The following is an 18,469-nucleotide window of genomic DNA, read 5'->3' as shown; positions in this document are numbered from 1 at the left end:
GTTTGGGGAGCTGTTTGGGTTGGTGGGAGATCGAGCTTAGTGGAGTGCGTCGGTGACATAAATTTTGTGAAATATGTCAAATATTGGAAGAAGGACGCTTGGCACTTTATTCCTCGGGTTTCGTGAACAAGAACACAAAGTTGTTCCAGGAAGATGGAGCACCGTGTCACACTGCTAGAAACACCCAAAAGTGGCAGGAAGAAAATGGTATCCAGAAGTTGCCCTGGCTGAGCCAATCTCCTGACATGAACCCCATCAAAAACCTCTGGGCCATACTCGAACAGCAAGTCAGGAAACAACCAAAAAACCAACTTCAAAGAGCGATCTACTCCAAGTTTTTAAGCAAGAGTGGGTGAAAATTCCACAATCTAAAACTGATGAGATGATTCTCACAATGCCCCAAAGGATCAACGAACTCCATGAAGCGAAAGGAAGATCTACTAGATATTAATTAAATTATAAATATATCAATTCATGTGAATATGACTGAAAAATTTCATTTTTTCTGAAAAGGTGGTATCTATTTACTTGTGACCATGCTGTGTGTATACTTTTTTTTTCTCTTAAGAAAATATTGCATTGAATATCAAGTGGCTGATCCTATTCAGAATCTAATATTTGAAAAGCAGATTCTATTTTGTGCTTCAAAACTAGTTGATAACTTGAATTAATATAGCTTCACAAAACCAGATTTAAAAAAAGCTAAACTTTCCTAGCTATTACTTTTAGAGTGCTTGTCTGTCAAATGTCAGAAGAAGAGTTTTTCCTATCTCCATCTAACTGAGTATCTCTTGCCATCAACAAATCAGTACAATCATCAAAGTATACAGGTTTAATCTTTTTTTTTACATACACTTTAGTTATTTGCTTTTAAAATATCAAAATCAAACATTACACTTGCTTTAACAGTCACATTTCTGTTTCCTATTTCCCAGATACGTTTTACTCAGGTGTAAAATTACTTTTACTTAATATTATAAACCTAAGTAGGAAATAGAGCTAAAAATATAATCATTATGCTTATTGCTTGATTCTTCTATACAAAACAACTACAAAGATGTAGTGTGGACAACGATGGTAAAATTCAGCTCATTTCTCTCATTCTTCATCAAAAAACCAAAAATTAGGAATACGATTTCAATATCCAGTCTTGAATGTAGAATTTCTTGCTTCTGCTTAACCAAGAAAACAGAATGGCTCTGGATGTATTTAATCTTTATACCAAGATTTGTTTCATAATATCACTAAAATGTGCATGTACAAATAATGCAATTGTAACTCCTGCTTAAAACCTGTACTTTACAGTACTTCCTGAAAATAGGAGCATTTTAATCATTTTTACTAAGAAACACACCCCTTATATGTAATATAAAACTGTTTTCATTGTAAGTCATTTTAACTAAATGTGCAAGGGAATAGGTTCATTGGACTAACCATGTATTAGAAGAGAAATGTTGACTATAATTCTGATTTATTATGTGTACTACACAAAATGTGGCAAGCTTTTAGTAAAATGTACAAGTCTGTTGTACACAAATAATCAGATGTATAACAAAATTATTTGTATTCACAATATGTCTGTGAACTGATGTTGGAATACCAGGTGATGCTCATGATAAGAATAAAAATACTTGTCCATCACAGAGATTGCATTTGCATAACCTATAGAACTTCTGAAATGTATATCTACAGTTTTTTTCAGAAACATTGTACATTATATACGATATTTCCTTTCCTTTACCACAAACTATTGCTAAATCAGTAAAAATCAGGGTAAAACAAACATAAGAATCATTTTTTTTAATTTCCTAATTTTTTTAGCCAATAAATTGAATTTTCTCACTGAGCAGTCAATACAGTGTCATGCTGGTTATTACTACTATTATTACGGAGTAAAACTAATGGTTTTAATGTATTGTGACCAGATTCTGATGTGATTAGATTGTGAAAATAAAAGTTACAATTATTTTTTTGACATTTCATGGGTTAAAATGTAATAATGTTGTCTATCTAAAAGAAACAAAAATGCTTTTAAAGATGTTTTTGTTTGTTGAACTTTATGCAAAGCTATTCAAAGGCTATCTGCACTGCCCGTCCCAAATTTTGAAGTCATAGACTAGAGGGAAGGCAGCTAGTCAACACCACCCACCATAACTCTTATTATGTACCAACAACTCCAAAGTACAGAGCATGTTTTTTATTTTGGTTGTAACAGGGTCCAAACAAAAGAACCTCAGATCCACAGTCCAGTAAGCTAACAACTAGGCCACTAGAGGTTCAGTATTTTTTTTTTGTTTAAAGAAGGTTAAAAACAAAAATGAATTTTATTTATTGCTATTTTTATCAAAACAAAAATGAATCTTATTAATTGCTATTTTTATCATTTTTTATTTAAAACAAAAACAATTGGCAATTTTTATTAACTCTAGAATTATTGACTGGATCATAAGACCCAAAGGCTTTTTAACCACATTTTTCTAAACTATTTTCTGCACCAAATTGTTTGTGAGTCCATAAATTTGTAAGTTATAAGTTCCTTAAAAATCTATATGTCACACACACACAAAATTTAAATAAACCTATCACCAATATTCAAATTAATCCCACTAATTAGATATTTTACATAGAGAATGACTGATTTCCCACAATTTATTTGATCACTTCTTTAAACTTTAGTATAACAACAGACATAAAACAAAATATTATTCGATATATTTGTTTGTTTATCGTCAAACATAAAGCTACACATTGGGCTTCCAGTGTTTTTAGTAGTATAAGCCTTCAGACATACTACTTAGCCACTGGAGAAGGGTGGGCTATTTAATAAGATGCAATATGTTCACACAATTGGTACTGAATGATATATATATAAATAAGCATTAAATTAAGGTTTGAAAAAATTGCTCATTCTTAGTATGGAAACTTTACTATGAAATATTTCTTTATTCCACTCCTACTTTGACACAAAATCACATTTAGGCACAATTTAGACATCTACAATGTTATCAAACAAATAATTAATAAAATGAATATGTGAAAGTCCAAGTTTAAACAGATGGCCTAATGCAGCAAGTATTTCAATCTACCTACTATAATCTCTGGCTGGCAAAATAATAATAGTAAATGAATCAGAAGTCTTCTGAATTTTATTAAAAATTATTACCTAAAACAGCTCATATTTCTCATAAATGATGTTATGCCAAAATGAACAAAAATTTAATAGTATATATTAATATCTGTCTGAAAGATTAAATCAGCACTAACTTCATGTAAAGGTACACAATTACAACTATAGAACATTTAATATAATTTTTAGAGTGATAACAGAAATCTATCAATTGTATTTGATATTTTATCACTAGAATAATATGCAACTGGTTAAATGAGCAGAAACACTGATTAATATAAGAATTAAGAGAAACAGGGTAAAACTAAGGTAAACATTGAGAAATGTATAACAAACAACATACATAGAAATCACAGATTAAAATGTAATATACTTCTAAAACTTATGAAATATTAACACATTTTTACAATATAGTTAAATATAATTTTCTTGATTCCAATGATGTAAAAATCAATATTCATTAATTAAAACAATTAAAAATTAAAATTAATATTCATTATTAGTTAACCTCCAATTTTCTGTTTAAGGTTATACTTATTTCAGACAAAAATAAGGACTGTTTATGTACAAATTACAATGCTTTTAACTTGCTTTAGAATACCTAATTTTGACAAAAATACAAAAGTTATAATTTTCCTATACTGAAAATGTATTTCTGATAGGTACTTACCTCTTCTCACAAAATTAGCTATTCCCATATAGTGCTGTCCTTCATATGTAAACTTTTTCTTTAGACATGTCACAAGCCTTCCGTTCCCCCTATTGATATTGTAATATGTCTCTCATGCAAATCATCTTGAATCACTTCTCCATCAAAAAGAGCATGACATGACTATCACTTCAAAGTTTGGTGCAAGACTTAAGCACCAGAGGAAAGTGGGGAGGAAGGGTGAGAGGAAGTAAGTGCCTATCAGAAATACATTTTCGGTATAGGAAAATTTTAACTTCCAATATGGTACTTACTTCCCCTTACAAAATTAGCTAGAATCCCACATTTAATAGGAGGAGGGATCAGTGTGAGAGAATTATAGAAGTACCCCACAAATGAGAGAGTCAGATTAGAAGATCAAATGAGAGGAACTGCACCACTTCTGAACCAGGTTTACTCTTCGCCCCTCTGTTAAATGTGGAGAAGGGCAGAAAAGGAGAAGAGCACATCTAAGTGGAAGAGAACTGTGTCAGTATTGTGAACCTAACCATATAAAATAAATATAACTCAACCCCATGAATAGAAAAGTGGGTAAGACAATGGATGTAGCCTCAGGTGTAGAGTGGTTAGGGCATGACGTACTGCAATCGGTAAGTCAACTAAATCCAAAACCCATGCAGCTTGGAACCAACATCCGTGAGGGGGTAGGATGAGGATCATACCGTCTTCACCTTAAACCCAAGAGACCATGGGATTTAGAATCACACCGTCTCCCAGGTATGGCATGAGTATTAGCACTGAGCTAACGATCCGGGAACCTGACATCCAGTATTGAAAGGATGTCTATAGCATGCAATCAACTCCCTCAATCTTGAAACTTACCAGAACTGTCCAAAAAGCAATAACATCCCTGAACTGAGACAGGATGAGGGAGAGCCAATAGACAGAACTGTAACTATCCCATATACCACTTATGTGACCCACAACACAGACGGAGGAAATCAAGGGAGGAAGATAGACAACCTGAAACATGTGTGAAGAGTTATGTTGATCAGTTCTACTCAAAATCCAAAACCTAGCTGCAGGGTATCGACATTGGCATGGGATTAGGATAAGGGCTCCCAATCAATGTATTTTGACATATCACTCCTTTGTAATTGTATATCTCAAAGATGAGGACAGTATGTCATCTTCACCTGCAGAACACCACCGTCCTATTCTGCACTGAATGGTTCTAGCCATCTTTGTGTGGAACCCATTCATGAGGGTGCCTCCACAGTCGACCATCCCAGCGGCTTGGAACTAGAAAGTGGTAAGTACTCCCATAATCCACTAGAAGAAAGGAGTGTGAAAAGGCAGAAGTACATCATCATCTGAGACAGTGCAATGGGTGACCACGAAACCCTATTCTGAAAAGCAGACCATACCGAGTTATTCACTATAGGCATGGCAGGGATGGGCAGCTATCCCATTCTGCTTTACCCATGCAGTCTATAGGTGGTATGGTCTGGGATGTGCAAGTTTATGAAGTATTCAATTCAATAGGCATAATAGGAATTTAGGTTAGAAGTATATTTGGGGAATGAAATATAACCAGGGGTGGTCAGAAACTTTTATTTCTTTTCACCCCGCTTCATAATTAGGAATAAGTGGCTGAGACTTTCATGGGCTCAACGTTTACAAGAGTAGAGGTTTTAACTGATAGTTTTCAAAGTGAGGTGCTCACAAGCTGAGGGAAGAGCTGCGAGGAGACATGGAGAAGAAAAGAAAGACGGAGAGCTTCGCTGAGCTGTATGCTGACTGTCGATGTTTTCTTTCTTTCGTTCTCCTGCCCATGGGCATTGGATGACCACGTGGCATTGGGTAGTTGTAGAGCAGAGCAGGGAGATGTAGAACGAGTACGTCTGTTATTGTCTAGGATACTAAGATTAAACTAAATTCAGATTGTTGGCTAGCAGGTTAGGGTAATGTCTATTATTTAGACAGATAACTAAAGAGTCACATTTACAGTTACATTAAACCTGTGATGGTCCTTTCAGGACTGGGATCTAAGGATCCAAAGCATGAGGAAAATTTTGCTGTGGGGGAAAACGGGAGTACCCCGAGAAAAACCCATTTTCACTGGAAAGCCATGGAATATAAAGCGCAAATCAACATGTTTGTACAGTGCGAATTTCAAAGTAAAGAATATCTGGTCAGGCACCACTCATCACAGAGAGGGATCCATATGATGACGAATGAGAAACAAGGCTCCTGAAAAGGAAAGAAAGTATGAATAAAATCTTATCAGTCAGAGACACACTAAAGTCTGAAGAACGGCCACAGGTGGATGACAAAAACCTGACAAAGAAGAAACCACGATATGATGTAGATAATTGGAACAAACGTATTGGGCTTGGTTCACATGCCTGATTGTAGAATCTCCTCCAATGGATGATGAAGACAAGAAGTGAGGGATAGGTGAGGTGTCTAATCTGATGAGAAGACACCAGTTACCTTCTTCTGGGAGGAATAAGCCAATCCAGGCGTGAAGATGCAGAATGTAGGACCAGTGACTGAGGTTAATGAAGAAGGTAGGGGGGATGATGGAAGAAGTAAAAGAAGGGAGAGTAGCAGGTGCCATAACCATGGAAACCATGGTTGAGCTGGCCAGTAAAGAGCAATCAAAAGGACCCAACAAGAAGTGATATGGATGAGAGAGATCACCCAATGAAGTAATCTGATAGGAGGATAAACATAAAGATATTTGTGGGATCAATCTTGGCTGAAGGCACTGACTGCCAGAGCCTGATGGACCGGCAACCAAAAGAGAGGTAACGTGTTATTGAGACTTGTAGCAAAGGCATCCACATGGGGAGAACCCCACTGAGTTCAAAGCTCCCTGAAAACAAGAGGATCTATGGAACACTCTGTTGGATATATCAGGTCGGGGTAGTAAAGACAATCCACAATAAGACTGAAAGCACCTGGTACATGACACGAAATGAGATGTATGTTTTGCATGTGGGCCAAGTATAAGAAATCCAATGTCGAAAACATAGATCTTTCGACTGGGTGCCCCCTTTGTGATTGATATGAGCCACAACTGTAGAATTGTCTGAATGAACCATCATCAGACAATGTTAGACAAGAAGAAGAAAGTGACTAAACACCCAAGGTACAGCTAGAAGTTCGAGAACATTGATATGCAAAGCATTTTCGTCCACAGACCAAAGGCCTGAAGCTTCCTGGTGGTTGACCCATGCACCCCAGCCCTGCATGGATGTGTTCATGAAAAATGTAGATTCAGATGCAGTGGAGGAAGTGGCACGCCTGCTGAAGTATGTGCCTTGTCCAACCACCAAACCAGATCGTCTCACAGGGTCTCAATAATGGAAGTAGAAAGAGGAACCTCCGCAAGGTTCCAATGATCATGAAGAGCCCACTGAAGGGATCTCATATGGGCACAACCAAGAGGGACCAGTGATGTCACTGAAGAAAACATCACCAAAAGAAATAGAACCTCATGAGCATGGTAAACTAACAATTCCATAGAATAAAGTCTTACAGGAGAAGGCTGGGCCTGACTGATACGAATGTTGAAAAGGTCTTCCAAATGGACGAGATATTGAGTAGATCTGGGGAAGGACTTCTTTAATTTGATTAACCAGCCCACTCGAGCAGCCACTAAAAGGAGCTGCCGAATATGGCTGGCTGACAACCAATTTCAGAATGAACCAGAGGAAGCCAGTCATCCATGTAATAGTAAAAACTCAACCCCAGAACACAAAGATGTTGAGTAAATGCTCCAACCACCCAACAGAAAACATAAGGGGCCGAAGCAAGATTGAATGGTAGTGCTCGAAATTGAAAAAACAACCCTGAGATAGACAAACCAAAGATAAAGATGAGACTGAGGCAATATAGGTATATGGAGATAAGTGTTGGTGACATCCATTTTGGTCATCCACAACCCCAGAGAAAATGCCCACATCAGGGTGAAAAAAGCCTCTATGGTAAACCGGGGCAGGTGAACGAAGCAGTTGAGATGAGATAAATCTATGACAGGCCTCCAGTTATTGGTTTTCTTGGGAACAAGAAAAAGTCTAGAATGAAAACCTGTTGAAGGATGGAGAACAGGTTCGATGCCCTGCTGAGATAGCAATTCCCAAACTGCTTCCGACAGATGCTGAATGGTCATGGGTTACTGAGGAGGAGGGAAGGAAACTAGAACGGAGACACAAGAGGTGGGGAAAGGAAGGGGATCATGAATAAAACTTGAAGAACCCATTGATCATCAATGAAGGAACATCAGCTATATAAAGAAATTGGCATGCCTAGCTCCTACCAGACCAGAACCCACAGGATAGTCACCAGTACCGTTGGTGACATTAGGTGCATCACTGAAAAAAATTGAGAAGCACCTCACAAAGGGATAGGTAAGGGTTGGGAAGGGGAAGGACAGGAAACGGTAACTGGAGTTCTGACTAAGACAAACATGCAACAATACGGATATGGGTAGATTGTCGTTTGACCGATGCAACCCGTGGCTCTAGCATTTCAGGAATCATGTCAAAAATGTATCACCGCAGAAATGGAGCCATAAGTAAATCCCAAGATATATCAATGGTAAATGGACATGAGCCAAAATCACATTACGACCTAGAAAGTCCCAACAACAGAGAAACCACGAACACAATGCCAGAGCCAAAGACGACGAATGAGCTAGTGTGAAGGAAAGAAGGGAAAAGGTATCCCCAGAAAACCCCTCAGGATTTCTGTGAAGAGCCTCAGAAAGGCGGTCTAGAGAACAAAGATACCATAAACTGGACATATGTTAGACTGACAGGTGATTCGGGAGCCATCCCCAAGCAGGCAATATGGAACCTAACAACAGTTGGTCCAAAAAAGGACAGTTGGCACGATGGTGTGAAAGCACAAACTGCTCTGAAGCCCATGGGGTGTGAGGCATGCTAATCTCATTGCTTAATTGCAAAGCAAATTGATCAGCATGAACCCAATTATCAGGTGAGGGAGGAAAAACCAAAAAAAGAGGTTGGAGGACTGGTCATGAAGTAAGGAAGGATGTTTGTTCATTAGAAACAGGAGAAAGGGATAAAATATCACATATTTGGGAAACAAAATTCAAAAATGATGGTAAGGTACAGTAAAATCATAAAGCAGAAATAGACAATCCAAAACCTCATCAGTCTGAACAGGCTCTGCCTGTTTGGGAGGAACTGTGGCAAGGTATGTGGACAAAGGTCCGAAATTCATTGTGAAGAGTACACCAAAACTGAGCAGTGCATTTAAAAACTGCAACTGGAACTAACTGATATAAACTGTCTGAATGAAAATACAATAAATTAAAAAAAACACTTAATGAGGAAAGTTAAGTCATTCGTTAAACAAACAAGAAGCACATACAGACACAAGTGTTGCCAAACGAGAAGTGATAGTTTGGTAGATGAATATAGAGGGAGCCACATGTGTCACATGAGCATGTCATTCTCTTATTACCGGAGAAGTGACACATAATGATTTGCATGAGAGACATGTTGGAATATTACAATTCCAATAGTGGAAGCAGAAGGCTTGTCGCATGCATAAAGAAAAAGTTCACGTTCACATATAGAGAGCAGCACCATACGGGAATAGTTAATTTTGTGAGAGGAGGTAAGTACTGTATCGGAATAAATACTTATTTTCAAATGGCTAAAAGAATCAAAGTGATGTCAGTAGAGTTAGAAGTAATCAGATAAAACAACTCATTAAACTGTGATACTTTACCACCATTTACTCTTTTTTCCTTAGATTCCTGATAATTAGCAGTATTCTGTGGTTGACAAGGATTCAGAGGTTGCCGCTGAGTTGGAGTAACAGAAGCCTGAGGAGGTAGAGGGGGTTTAGAAGATACATAAATTGGAGATGATGTTGTCACAGAGTTAGATATGGGACTTGACATGGAAGCTGTGGACTTGTGACATTGGGAATATGCTGGAGAAACAGTATGCTGTGATATCTTCGAAGAATACAGTGAAGATGGTGGAATTACATTTCGTACTTGTTTATTTCCTGGGCCACTCCTTCTTCTTTGGGGAAGAATGTATTGACTGTGAAATTTATCATTTATCTTTACAATTGTAGAAAATACAAGTATATGAGTTGAAACATTCATGTTAACCAATTCAGATACTAGTTAAGAGAACACTTGGGAAGATGTTTTATATGTTAGAGAACTTCCAGACAATTTTATATTGAAGCATAGTTGAGATACATATAATTATATTTAAGTTTGGTTACCTTAAAGACAAATAGTTACTTATACAGAGGGTTAAGTAACATACACAGTAAAAACAACCGTAGAAATAATTCCTATTAAAACTGTTTCTTTGACCTGTGCCCTTATGTCAAACTTTTACAACTATTAATGTTGATAAAACCTTTCTTTAGTTTTGTGGGTAGCTAAAAATGTCATCAGTAAATACATTTCTCCAATATACTTCCCTCAACTGCTATTTATCTATGTTCCTACAAAGTTCTTGTCATTAAAGATAATTCTTCATAAGGATAGGTTATTATTTAACGACAACTTGAGTATACAGAGTTACTGAAAGAAGGTTTTTAACTTTAATGCATATCCTCTCTGCAAAATGTAAAAAACTTAATAGACTGATTATTAATTAAACATTTTGAAGAAAGTTTAAATACAAAACTAATGTCAAATGTTTGAAGTTTTTCATAAATGTTTCAACAACACATTCAATATAATAGTGTATTAAGCAGTTTATCAGGTAATTACCCAATATAACATACTTTTCAACATGGTTTCAAATGCCCAGCAAACAAAAAGTCAGTTAACAAATATTTGTTTTAAGGTTGCAATCAATTTTCATGTATACTTGTTAGAAAACTAAGGATTAATCATTCTCTCTCAAGTAAATATAATCATATAATCACCAGTATAACCTATGAGATTTTAAACTTGAAGAGATCGATGTATATAAATATTTATGATAATTTTGACTAAATTGGATACTTACACTGTGTGTTAATAATACATTACTTTAAAAAATTAAAGGATAATGAGATTTAACCCTATCACTCCAGGTACCCTTGACTTCGCATGACACAAGGTTTTAGTGTCTTAGATTCAAAATTATATTAAATTACTTTTTTTTATGTTTTATCAATTAGAATAGCATAAAATCTTAGATAATAATTCACATTTTAATAGTGTACAAATTTTAAGTTCTTAATTCTAAGGTAATATTTAAAAAAATCTTTAATTTCCACTAGTGTGACCCACATGACACATTTTCTTTTAGCATGTCATCATCCCTACTTTATCCACCACCACTCGAAAAAGTATGAAATTAAAAGTAAAATACTCTATAAATTCGTTATTGCTCAAACAAACCATAATATTTATAGTCTTCAATTTTGTTTGGTTACAGAGCTATCAAATAGAAAATCAGCCCACTCCTGCCACACCCACTTGTCACATCTTCTCTTTCACAATTCGTTGATATTTCTCTCTCACATTTCATTATATTTTACCTATAACCAAAAAAAAGTCAAGGTTTTCATCTATCAGATGACACATTGTATAACCTTATATTCTGTCAATTTCACTCACAGTACAAGATTTGTTCCAGTGGGAAAGTTAACGACAAGCTTGGATGAATTTGTAACAGCTCTTGTTGCATAGTTAGAAAGCCATGAAATATTTGAGAGGTAAATTAATTTGTCTACTTTTTGCATATTATTAGTCTATATTCTTTGGTGCATTATTTAATTAAATAAGAATTATAAGTGCATTACTATCTATAGCATAAAAATTAGGGTTAATTCTCTTCAAAACCTGACAGCAAGAAAAAAGAATATTGGTTAAGTACTTCATTTCTTGTTTTTCATATTTATTCTTTATTTTTTATTATAAAAGTAACTAAAATCTAAAAATACAGATCTTTTTAAGTTATTTAAGACTAGATTAGGTAAAATATAGTAATAATAATATAATTCAAATGGTTCACGACGCACGCATGTGAGCAGCTTGTGGGTAAAGTAATTCGATAACTAAAGCTGCACGATCCCTGAGTTATTTACAACTTTTAATGGCACGGATAATAGTTAGACACAGTTCAAAGGGCAGTAAAACAATAAAATCTATTATAAATAGATGTATACTGTTACGAACTTAGAGTTACTTGGGATAAACAAATGTAGTTTCATGTTACAATCTGAAGTCATTCTAGAAAGAAAAAAGGGGTAATTTATGTTTATTTCGATTTTTTTTGGGGTGGTTACGAGGTTGGTCGAATTGACTGATCCCATTTTGAGATAGGGTAGAGAAAATATCAGATTAACTATAAAGTTTCACTGAAAAAACGTTTGAAATGCATTTAGGAGATTTTAGGAATTACACAAAAGAAATTTGAGATTTATGAAATGAGGAAAAGTATTTTTAGTTTTAACATGAAAATTACTTTGCATATGGACTATTCAAAACAAATACTCAATATCGTAATGGACAAATCTTTATTTTATTAAAAATACTTCACTACAAAATATTATTTTTTGTATGTGAAAGACGTAATATGACTGAAAGACTGCCAAATTTTGGAAAGACATGCATAGTATATTGAAAGTTAGAAGTATTAAATCTATAAAGACTTTAATCGAGTACAAAGAAGTCACATAGTCATTCCAATTGACCGAGCCAGTGTTGAGAGAGTTAAATTCATATATTTTTAGGTTAATTTTTTTTATCAAATTAGCATGCTTATTGTTGAGATTATACTATTCCTTTCTAGGCTGTCCAAGTTTATGCACCAATGATTTCTTATGTAATAGGCTTTTGTGAGAAATGACTCAAATTCTGCAAAGTTTGCTTAGATTGATTAAGAAAATTAGCAATTGATGTGTTCGAAGGAAAACAAAGTTTGATAATAAACAAGATTACAACACTTATGATATACAACATTGTTTATTAACAAAAAGGGGACACAGGTAAACATTTCAGAATTCTATCAGATTCCATTTTCTGTATCAAAAGCAAAATAAAATGAATTTACATAAGTCTTTGGACATTGCTAAAGTACAAATGCTATATTTAACGATAATTAAACAAATAAAACTACAGGAGAAACTACAGAAAGAAAACACAACAACAACAAAAAAAGTAAAATCAGTAATACAAACATATTAAAAAATGTATAATTTAAATGAAGACTGCATGTTGTTCAGTGTTGAAGAGTGCTGTTTGATGTGGAGGGTTTCTTTAATCAATAATTCCAGGTCAGTATTAGACTTGCAGAGGATAGAGAAATTTGATAGCATAGGTCTATGTCCTGTTTCTTCACTATATTGGCGTATAGAGGAAACACAGGGGTTACTCAATTATTTTTTTTTGCATTTTGATGGAAATTCCCATATGTTCATAGGCTCTGACTTTTAAATGGCATTTGGTTTTGCCAATATAGGAGGCCTTACAGTCTCCACTGGGTCCAACTTTAGCTAATGCATTTCTCTCTTATTACGAACAGAAATGGCTTGGCACCTGCCCAGTTGACTTTCGGCCTGTTCTGTATAGAAGATATGTAAATGACACTTCTATTCTTTTTTAATAACAATGCTCAAAAATTTTAGAATACCTTAACTCACAACATCCTACTATTACATGTGAGGTTGAGAATGATAATAATTTAGCTTTTTTAGACATGCTCATTAACCGTAATGCTAATGGATTTTCCACATCAATTTACCAAAAAAAGATGTCCACTGGTCTCCTTACACACTTTGATAGCTTTATTCCGTTTACGTATAAATGAAACCTTGTTATATGCTTACAAAACATACCTTACAGCCTGTGTTCCACATACCTTAATCCACACTCTGAAATTTCGTTCTTACATGATATCCTGAAATGTAACTGTTACCCACAACACTTACTAGAAAACATTACCAACACATTCTTAACAAAGAAACTCACAAATCCAATTAAGATACCAACTGTAACTAAACTTACTATATACTTGTGTCTTCCCATTTAAAAGTCAAAGCCTATGAACATATCGGAATTTCCATCAAAATGCAAAAAAAAAATTGAGTAACCCTGTGTTTCCTCTATACGCCAACATAGTGAAGAAACAGGACACAGACCTATGCTATCAAATTTTTCTATCCTCTGCAAGTCTAATACCGACCTGAAATTATTGATTAAAGAAACCCTCCACATCAAGCAGCACTCTTCAACACTGAACAACATGCAGTCTTCATTTAAATTATACATTTTTTAATATGTTCGTATTATTGATTTTACTTTTTTGTTGTTGTTGTGTTTTCTTTCTGTAGTTTCTCCTGATGATTATTGTTTTGTTTTATTTGTTTAATTATTGCTAAATTTAGCATTTGTACTTTAGCAATGTCCAAAGACTTATGTAAATTCATTTTATTTTGCTTTTGATACTAAAGATGGAATCTGATAGAATTCCGAAATGTTTACCTATGTCCCCTTTTTGTTAATAAACAATGTTGTATATCATAAATGATTATAAAAATGTTTGTTCTTGAGATAATGCTAGGTTTATGGATTTTTTGGTGGCATTAACTTTTGAAAAGTGTCTGCAAGCTGTTAGAAACCAATTAACTGAAACTGAAGTTTACAGAGTCATCACACTGTTCAGGAGGGTTGCACCCAGACTGATATGGCACAAGTCATGAAAGTGTCACAATCTGTGGTCTGTAGATTGTGGCTTAGATAACAGGCTACAGGTGGCCAGGCCAGGGAAGCAGAAGAGTTACAGGTGCAGTTTATAACTGATATCAGCAGAATGTAGCCCTCACAAATTGCACCAGCAGAGCTAGGGGCCTCAGGAGTGAGCTTCAGCAAGCCACTGGGGCACACATGTCATGCTCAAGGAGCTCAGAGCTGCCCTCATCCAGGTATGGACTGTGCTTCCCTAGAAAGTCGTCCTAAAGATCATCAGCATTATAGGGAACAGATGCAGGGAAGTCATAAAGAATAGAAAATAACCTACCAGCTACTAAAGACTCGTTTTGATAAGTTTGTTCATTTTAGCAGATTATTTTTACTTGTAGAGCCAAATATTGATATTTTATGTTAATTTTGCTTTTTTTGTTATTTGTAAACAAATTTTTAAATTTGTTTGGTATTATTTACCTGTGATATTTGTAACAAACAAGTTTAATTAGTACTGAATGTCTTCAAATTTTGAAAAAATATATCAAAATCTTATCATCCTTTCATTTTTGTTAATAATGTAGTACTATTTATTAATGTTTTCAGTCAAAAATACCTCTACAATTAACTATAATACTTACCAGTGACATTTTTATTTATTGTCTATATATTGCTATAGTGAAGTAATTAAACTGATTATTCCAACCACCACAATTTTGTTTTTTTAATTTAATCTCTTTTTATTTTTCATCTTCAATATTTTTGAAATTAAATTTAAGCTAATAAAACAGTTACTAAAAAATGGTTTGCAATGAAATAATTTTGCTCTTTTATATATTATACAACTTTTTTCTTACTTAATACGAAATTATTCATCAATCTAATTTTATACATATCTACTCTTAGTCTTTAACAGACTGCCAGAATAATTCAACACAACTTTGTATCAGTAAGTAAACTTGGAGAAAGTGAAATTCACTACTTGTATGACAGCACATAATAAAGTTGCATCACTTTGAAAAGCATACTTGTGATGTTTTTGAAAACAAGAATTATCCATCACACAGGGGTGAAAAAAAAGGCACATTTCTTCATTTCTTAAATTCTCCTCATGACCATTTTCTCATGTGAATGTTGGTCAATTTATGCTGTAAGACTACAGCAAAAGAAAAACAATCATTTAGCTCATCAATATGGTTTTATTTTGGAATTACCACAAACAAAAAATACTTTTGAAGGAATTAATCTTCTATTAAGAATTAATTACACCAAGAACATTAGCAATAGGTTAGGTTTAATTTAACCATATAAATTCAAATTTAAAAACTTTTTAACATCAGTAGGATATTCAATGACTTGCAAGGCAAGAACACCAGAGAAATTTAATCTGACCATATTAGTCACCTTTAAATGAATTTATTCAAATCAACTGGAAACAATCCTTGTGATTGAAAATCAGCAAATGAATGAAATCACCAGGAAAGGACTAATTTGTGTGATTACTGGTGTGGAAATAAGAAACCTGTCTGTGGTTATTTTAGGCTCGGAATCTTTTGAAGAGAAAAATCTGGGCCTTTAATAACTAGAATTTCCTCCTCTCAAGGGGATATTTTGTTTTCATTCTCTTCATGAAGATATTTTAAAGTTTGGACCTTTGGATCAAAAATTTCAATTACTGTTTATTCTTAGACACTTTCCTCAGTATATCACAATGTGCCTTTTTTTTTCACCCATGCCTTCACTTATCTTCTTCTTCTATAAATTGTTTGTTATTACAAACAATTCATTAAATCAAGATTTTATATTAATATTTTCCATAATCTTTTAACAAAATTCTTTAATGCTGTTTTTTCAAAACCTTTTAATAAATTTAAACCATTCATATTTTTACAACAGCAGTTCTTGACTGATTGAAATATCTAACCTCATCTAAAAGAGTGAATATGGTGAATATAGTGTGATTTGAATACTATTATTATATACTCCTCTAATTCTTGAAAGTCCATAAGGAACTAGATAAAGAATCCTGTGTTAAAAACATAATAGGCCTAATACTAATGTCTTATGACAAGTAAATTAATTATAATTGTGTTTCACCAGCTTAAAAACAGCATTCACACCATAAAAACTGTTGTAACTAATGGCTTAAACAGTATTCCAACTACTACTGTGCTTGTTGTGTCCTGATAAGCTCTGGATTTGGCAAAATACATTATTGGCAATGAATATGGCAAATATAGGGTAGTTATAAAAATTATTATACACTCTTCCGATTCTTAAAAAACTTCAAAGAAATATATATGGAAAGCAGATTATAATAGGCCTAATAATGATGTCTAATGACAAGAATATTAATAATAATAAGGCTAGAAGTGTTTAAACAACATGGGCAACCCTGATCAATTTGATTTGAATTCATGCTTCACCATTTACGTCAAAGCAATCTATAGGAAATAGAACTTAATGCTGCTTTTATTACTAAACATATAACACTTGTTGTTTCTATATTTCAAAAGATGACAAAATGGCTTACTTGGAACTAGTTTGTGTACTCTCTAATGGTCGTATCACAGCACTATACTTTTCTTCTTCATCACCATTTTCTACAGCTATTCTTGAGAGATATTGCTGAGAGTTTTCTATCTCCTGAGCTATCTTCACTGCTTTTGCTTCTTGTTTTTTATACTCTTCTGTATTTTTTGGTTCTAAAGGCACACTTTATAAAAAAATAACTCTTTATTACAATTAACATTTACAACTACCTCAAAAATTATTAACTATCTATAACATTGATAGGAACTGGTTGTTTTTGTTCAATGTATAAGATTAGAATAGAGCTTCATTTGAGCATCATAACTGACACTCAAAGCACATGTGAATGATGACAGGTTAAGTTACTTTCACTCAAGAGAAATATAAACTTACGATAAATACAACAAATATATAACATCCAATAATCAGTTTTTAATAGCTGGATTTTATTATGTTAGTGTTTCACTTGAAGCACTTAACTTTACATAACTGGATGAAGGCCTTGTGAGTAAGAACAACTATATCTGTTCATAACTATAGATGTTCTTACTTCATGTCACAAGCGAGGCTTGTGAATATTGATTATGTCTAATAAAAGATGTATCTTGGTTGCTATGTGGGTCCTACTTCCACACACCTCTCCTACATTCTACCATTTCCAACAAGTAGTTTGTATCATAGTTTTGTCTGCAGGTTGACAAAAAACTGCTAATTTGTCATCTTTAACAACCACATATCATCAGTGAGAAGTAAAATCTAACAATGAACAGTCCTTTAAGCAACCTTTTTTTTATAACACATACCACACCCACTTATGATGATTCACTGACTAGATTTTTAAACAGTCTACCACTCTGAACTTGTGTTCTGAAACTTTCAGTATACAAATAGAATGACAAATTTGTAATTTTTATAGTTAATATTCTGTATACACAATCATCATTAGATTATCAGCTCTGATTAACTTTAGGGTGCAGGCTGGCCCTCCAATAAAGCTCTGGATTTTGGAAATGGTTAGTTCGATTCAAAAACCTAGCATATGGAGAAGCTCATCATGTTAATTAACAATTTTACACTTCAGTCCACAAATTATTGTAGTTCTTAAAAACTGTCCCAGACTATGTGACTCTGGTTGAAGAAGCAATAGTGAAACAAGTTGGTAACCTAATATTTGGCCAGATAACCAAATCCTAAATGTATCAAGTTTAGCAGACAAATATTTTCAAACACACTTCCCACTCCGGTCTGTCCTTTATGTGCCATGTTACAGGTTTTTTGGCCTAAATGTTTAAAAAAGAAATCATCAAAAGTAAGGAAATGCAGTTTTATTATGCTCTTTTAATTTCAGAAGATAAAATCAATATGTAATTGTTGTTTTCATTAGATATATAAGTACATGTGTGTGAACAATTGAAAAATTAGATATTATAACCTACATAATTGGATAGTAATATATATATATATATATATATATATA

General features: G+C 33.9%; 1 protein-coding gene across 9 annotated transcripts in view; it reads right to left on the bottom strand.

Annotated features, from left to right (window-relative positions):
* Nucleotides 1–18,469, bottom strand: part of LOC106469819 (ataxin-2-like protein) — an 82,086-nt gene that overhangs the window by 30,318 nt on the left and 33,299 nt on the right. For 8 of the 9 annotated variants that reach the window (XM_022398381.1, XM_022398384.1, XM_022398379.1 and 5 more), the window contains 2 exons: nucleotides 16,994–17,176; nucleotides 9,546–9,868 (listed from right to left, as the gene is read on the bottom strand). In XM_022398381.1, coding sequence (XP_022254089.1) covers nucleotides 9,546–9,868; nucleotides 16,994–17,176 — 506 coding nt within the window. The remainder of the gene's footprint in view (nucleotides 1–9,545; nucleotides 9,869–16,993; nucleotides 17,177–18,469) is intronic. The other variant, XM_022398382.1, reaches the window with a different exon arrangement.

Source organism: Limulus polyphemus, unplaced genomic scaffold (genome assembly GCF_000517525.1).
Source record: "Limulus polyphemus unplaced genomic scaffold, Limulus_polyphemus-2.1.2 Scaffold3671, whole genome shotgun sequence".
Lineage (NCBI taxonomy): Eukaryota > Metazoa > Arthropoda > Merostomata > Xiphosura > Limulidae > Limulus > Limulus polyphemus.
The sequence above is the reverse complement of the archived record's forward strand: the minus strand, read 5'-3'. Positions and strand labels throughout refer to the sequence as shown.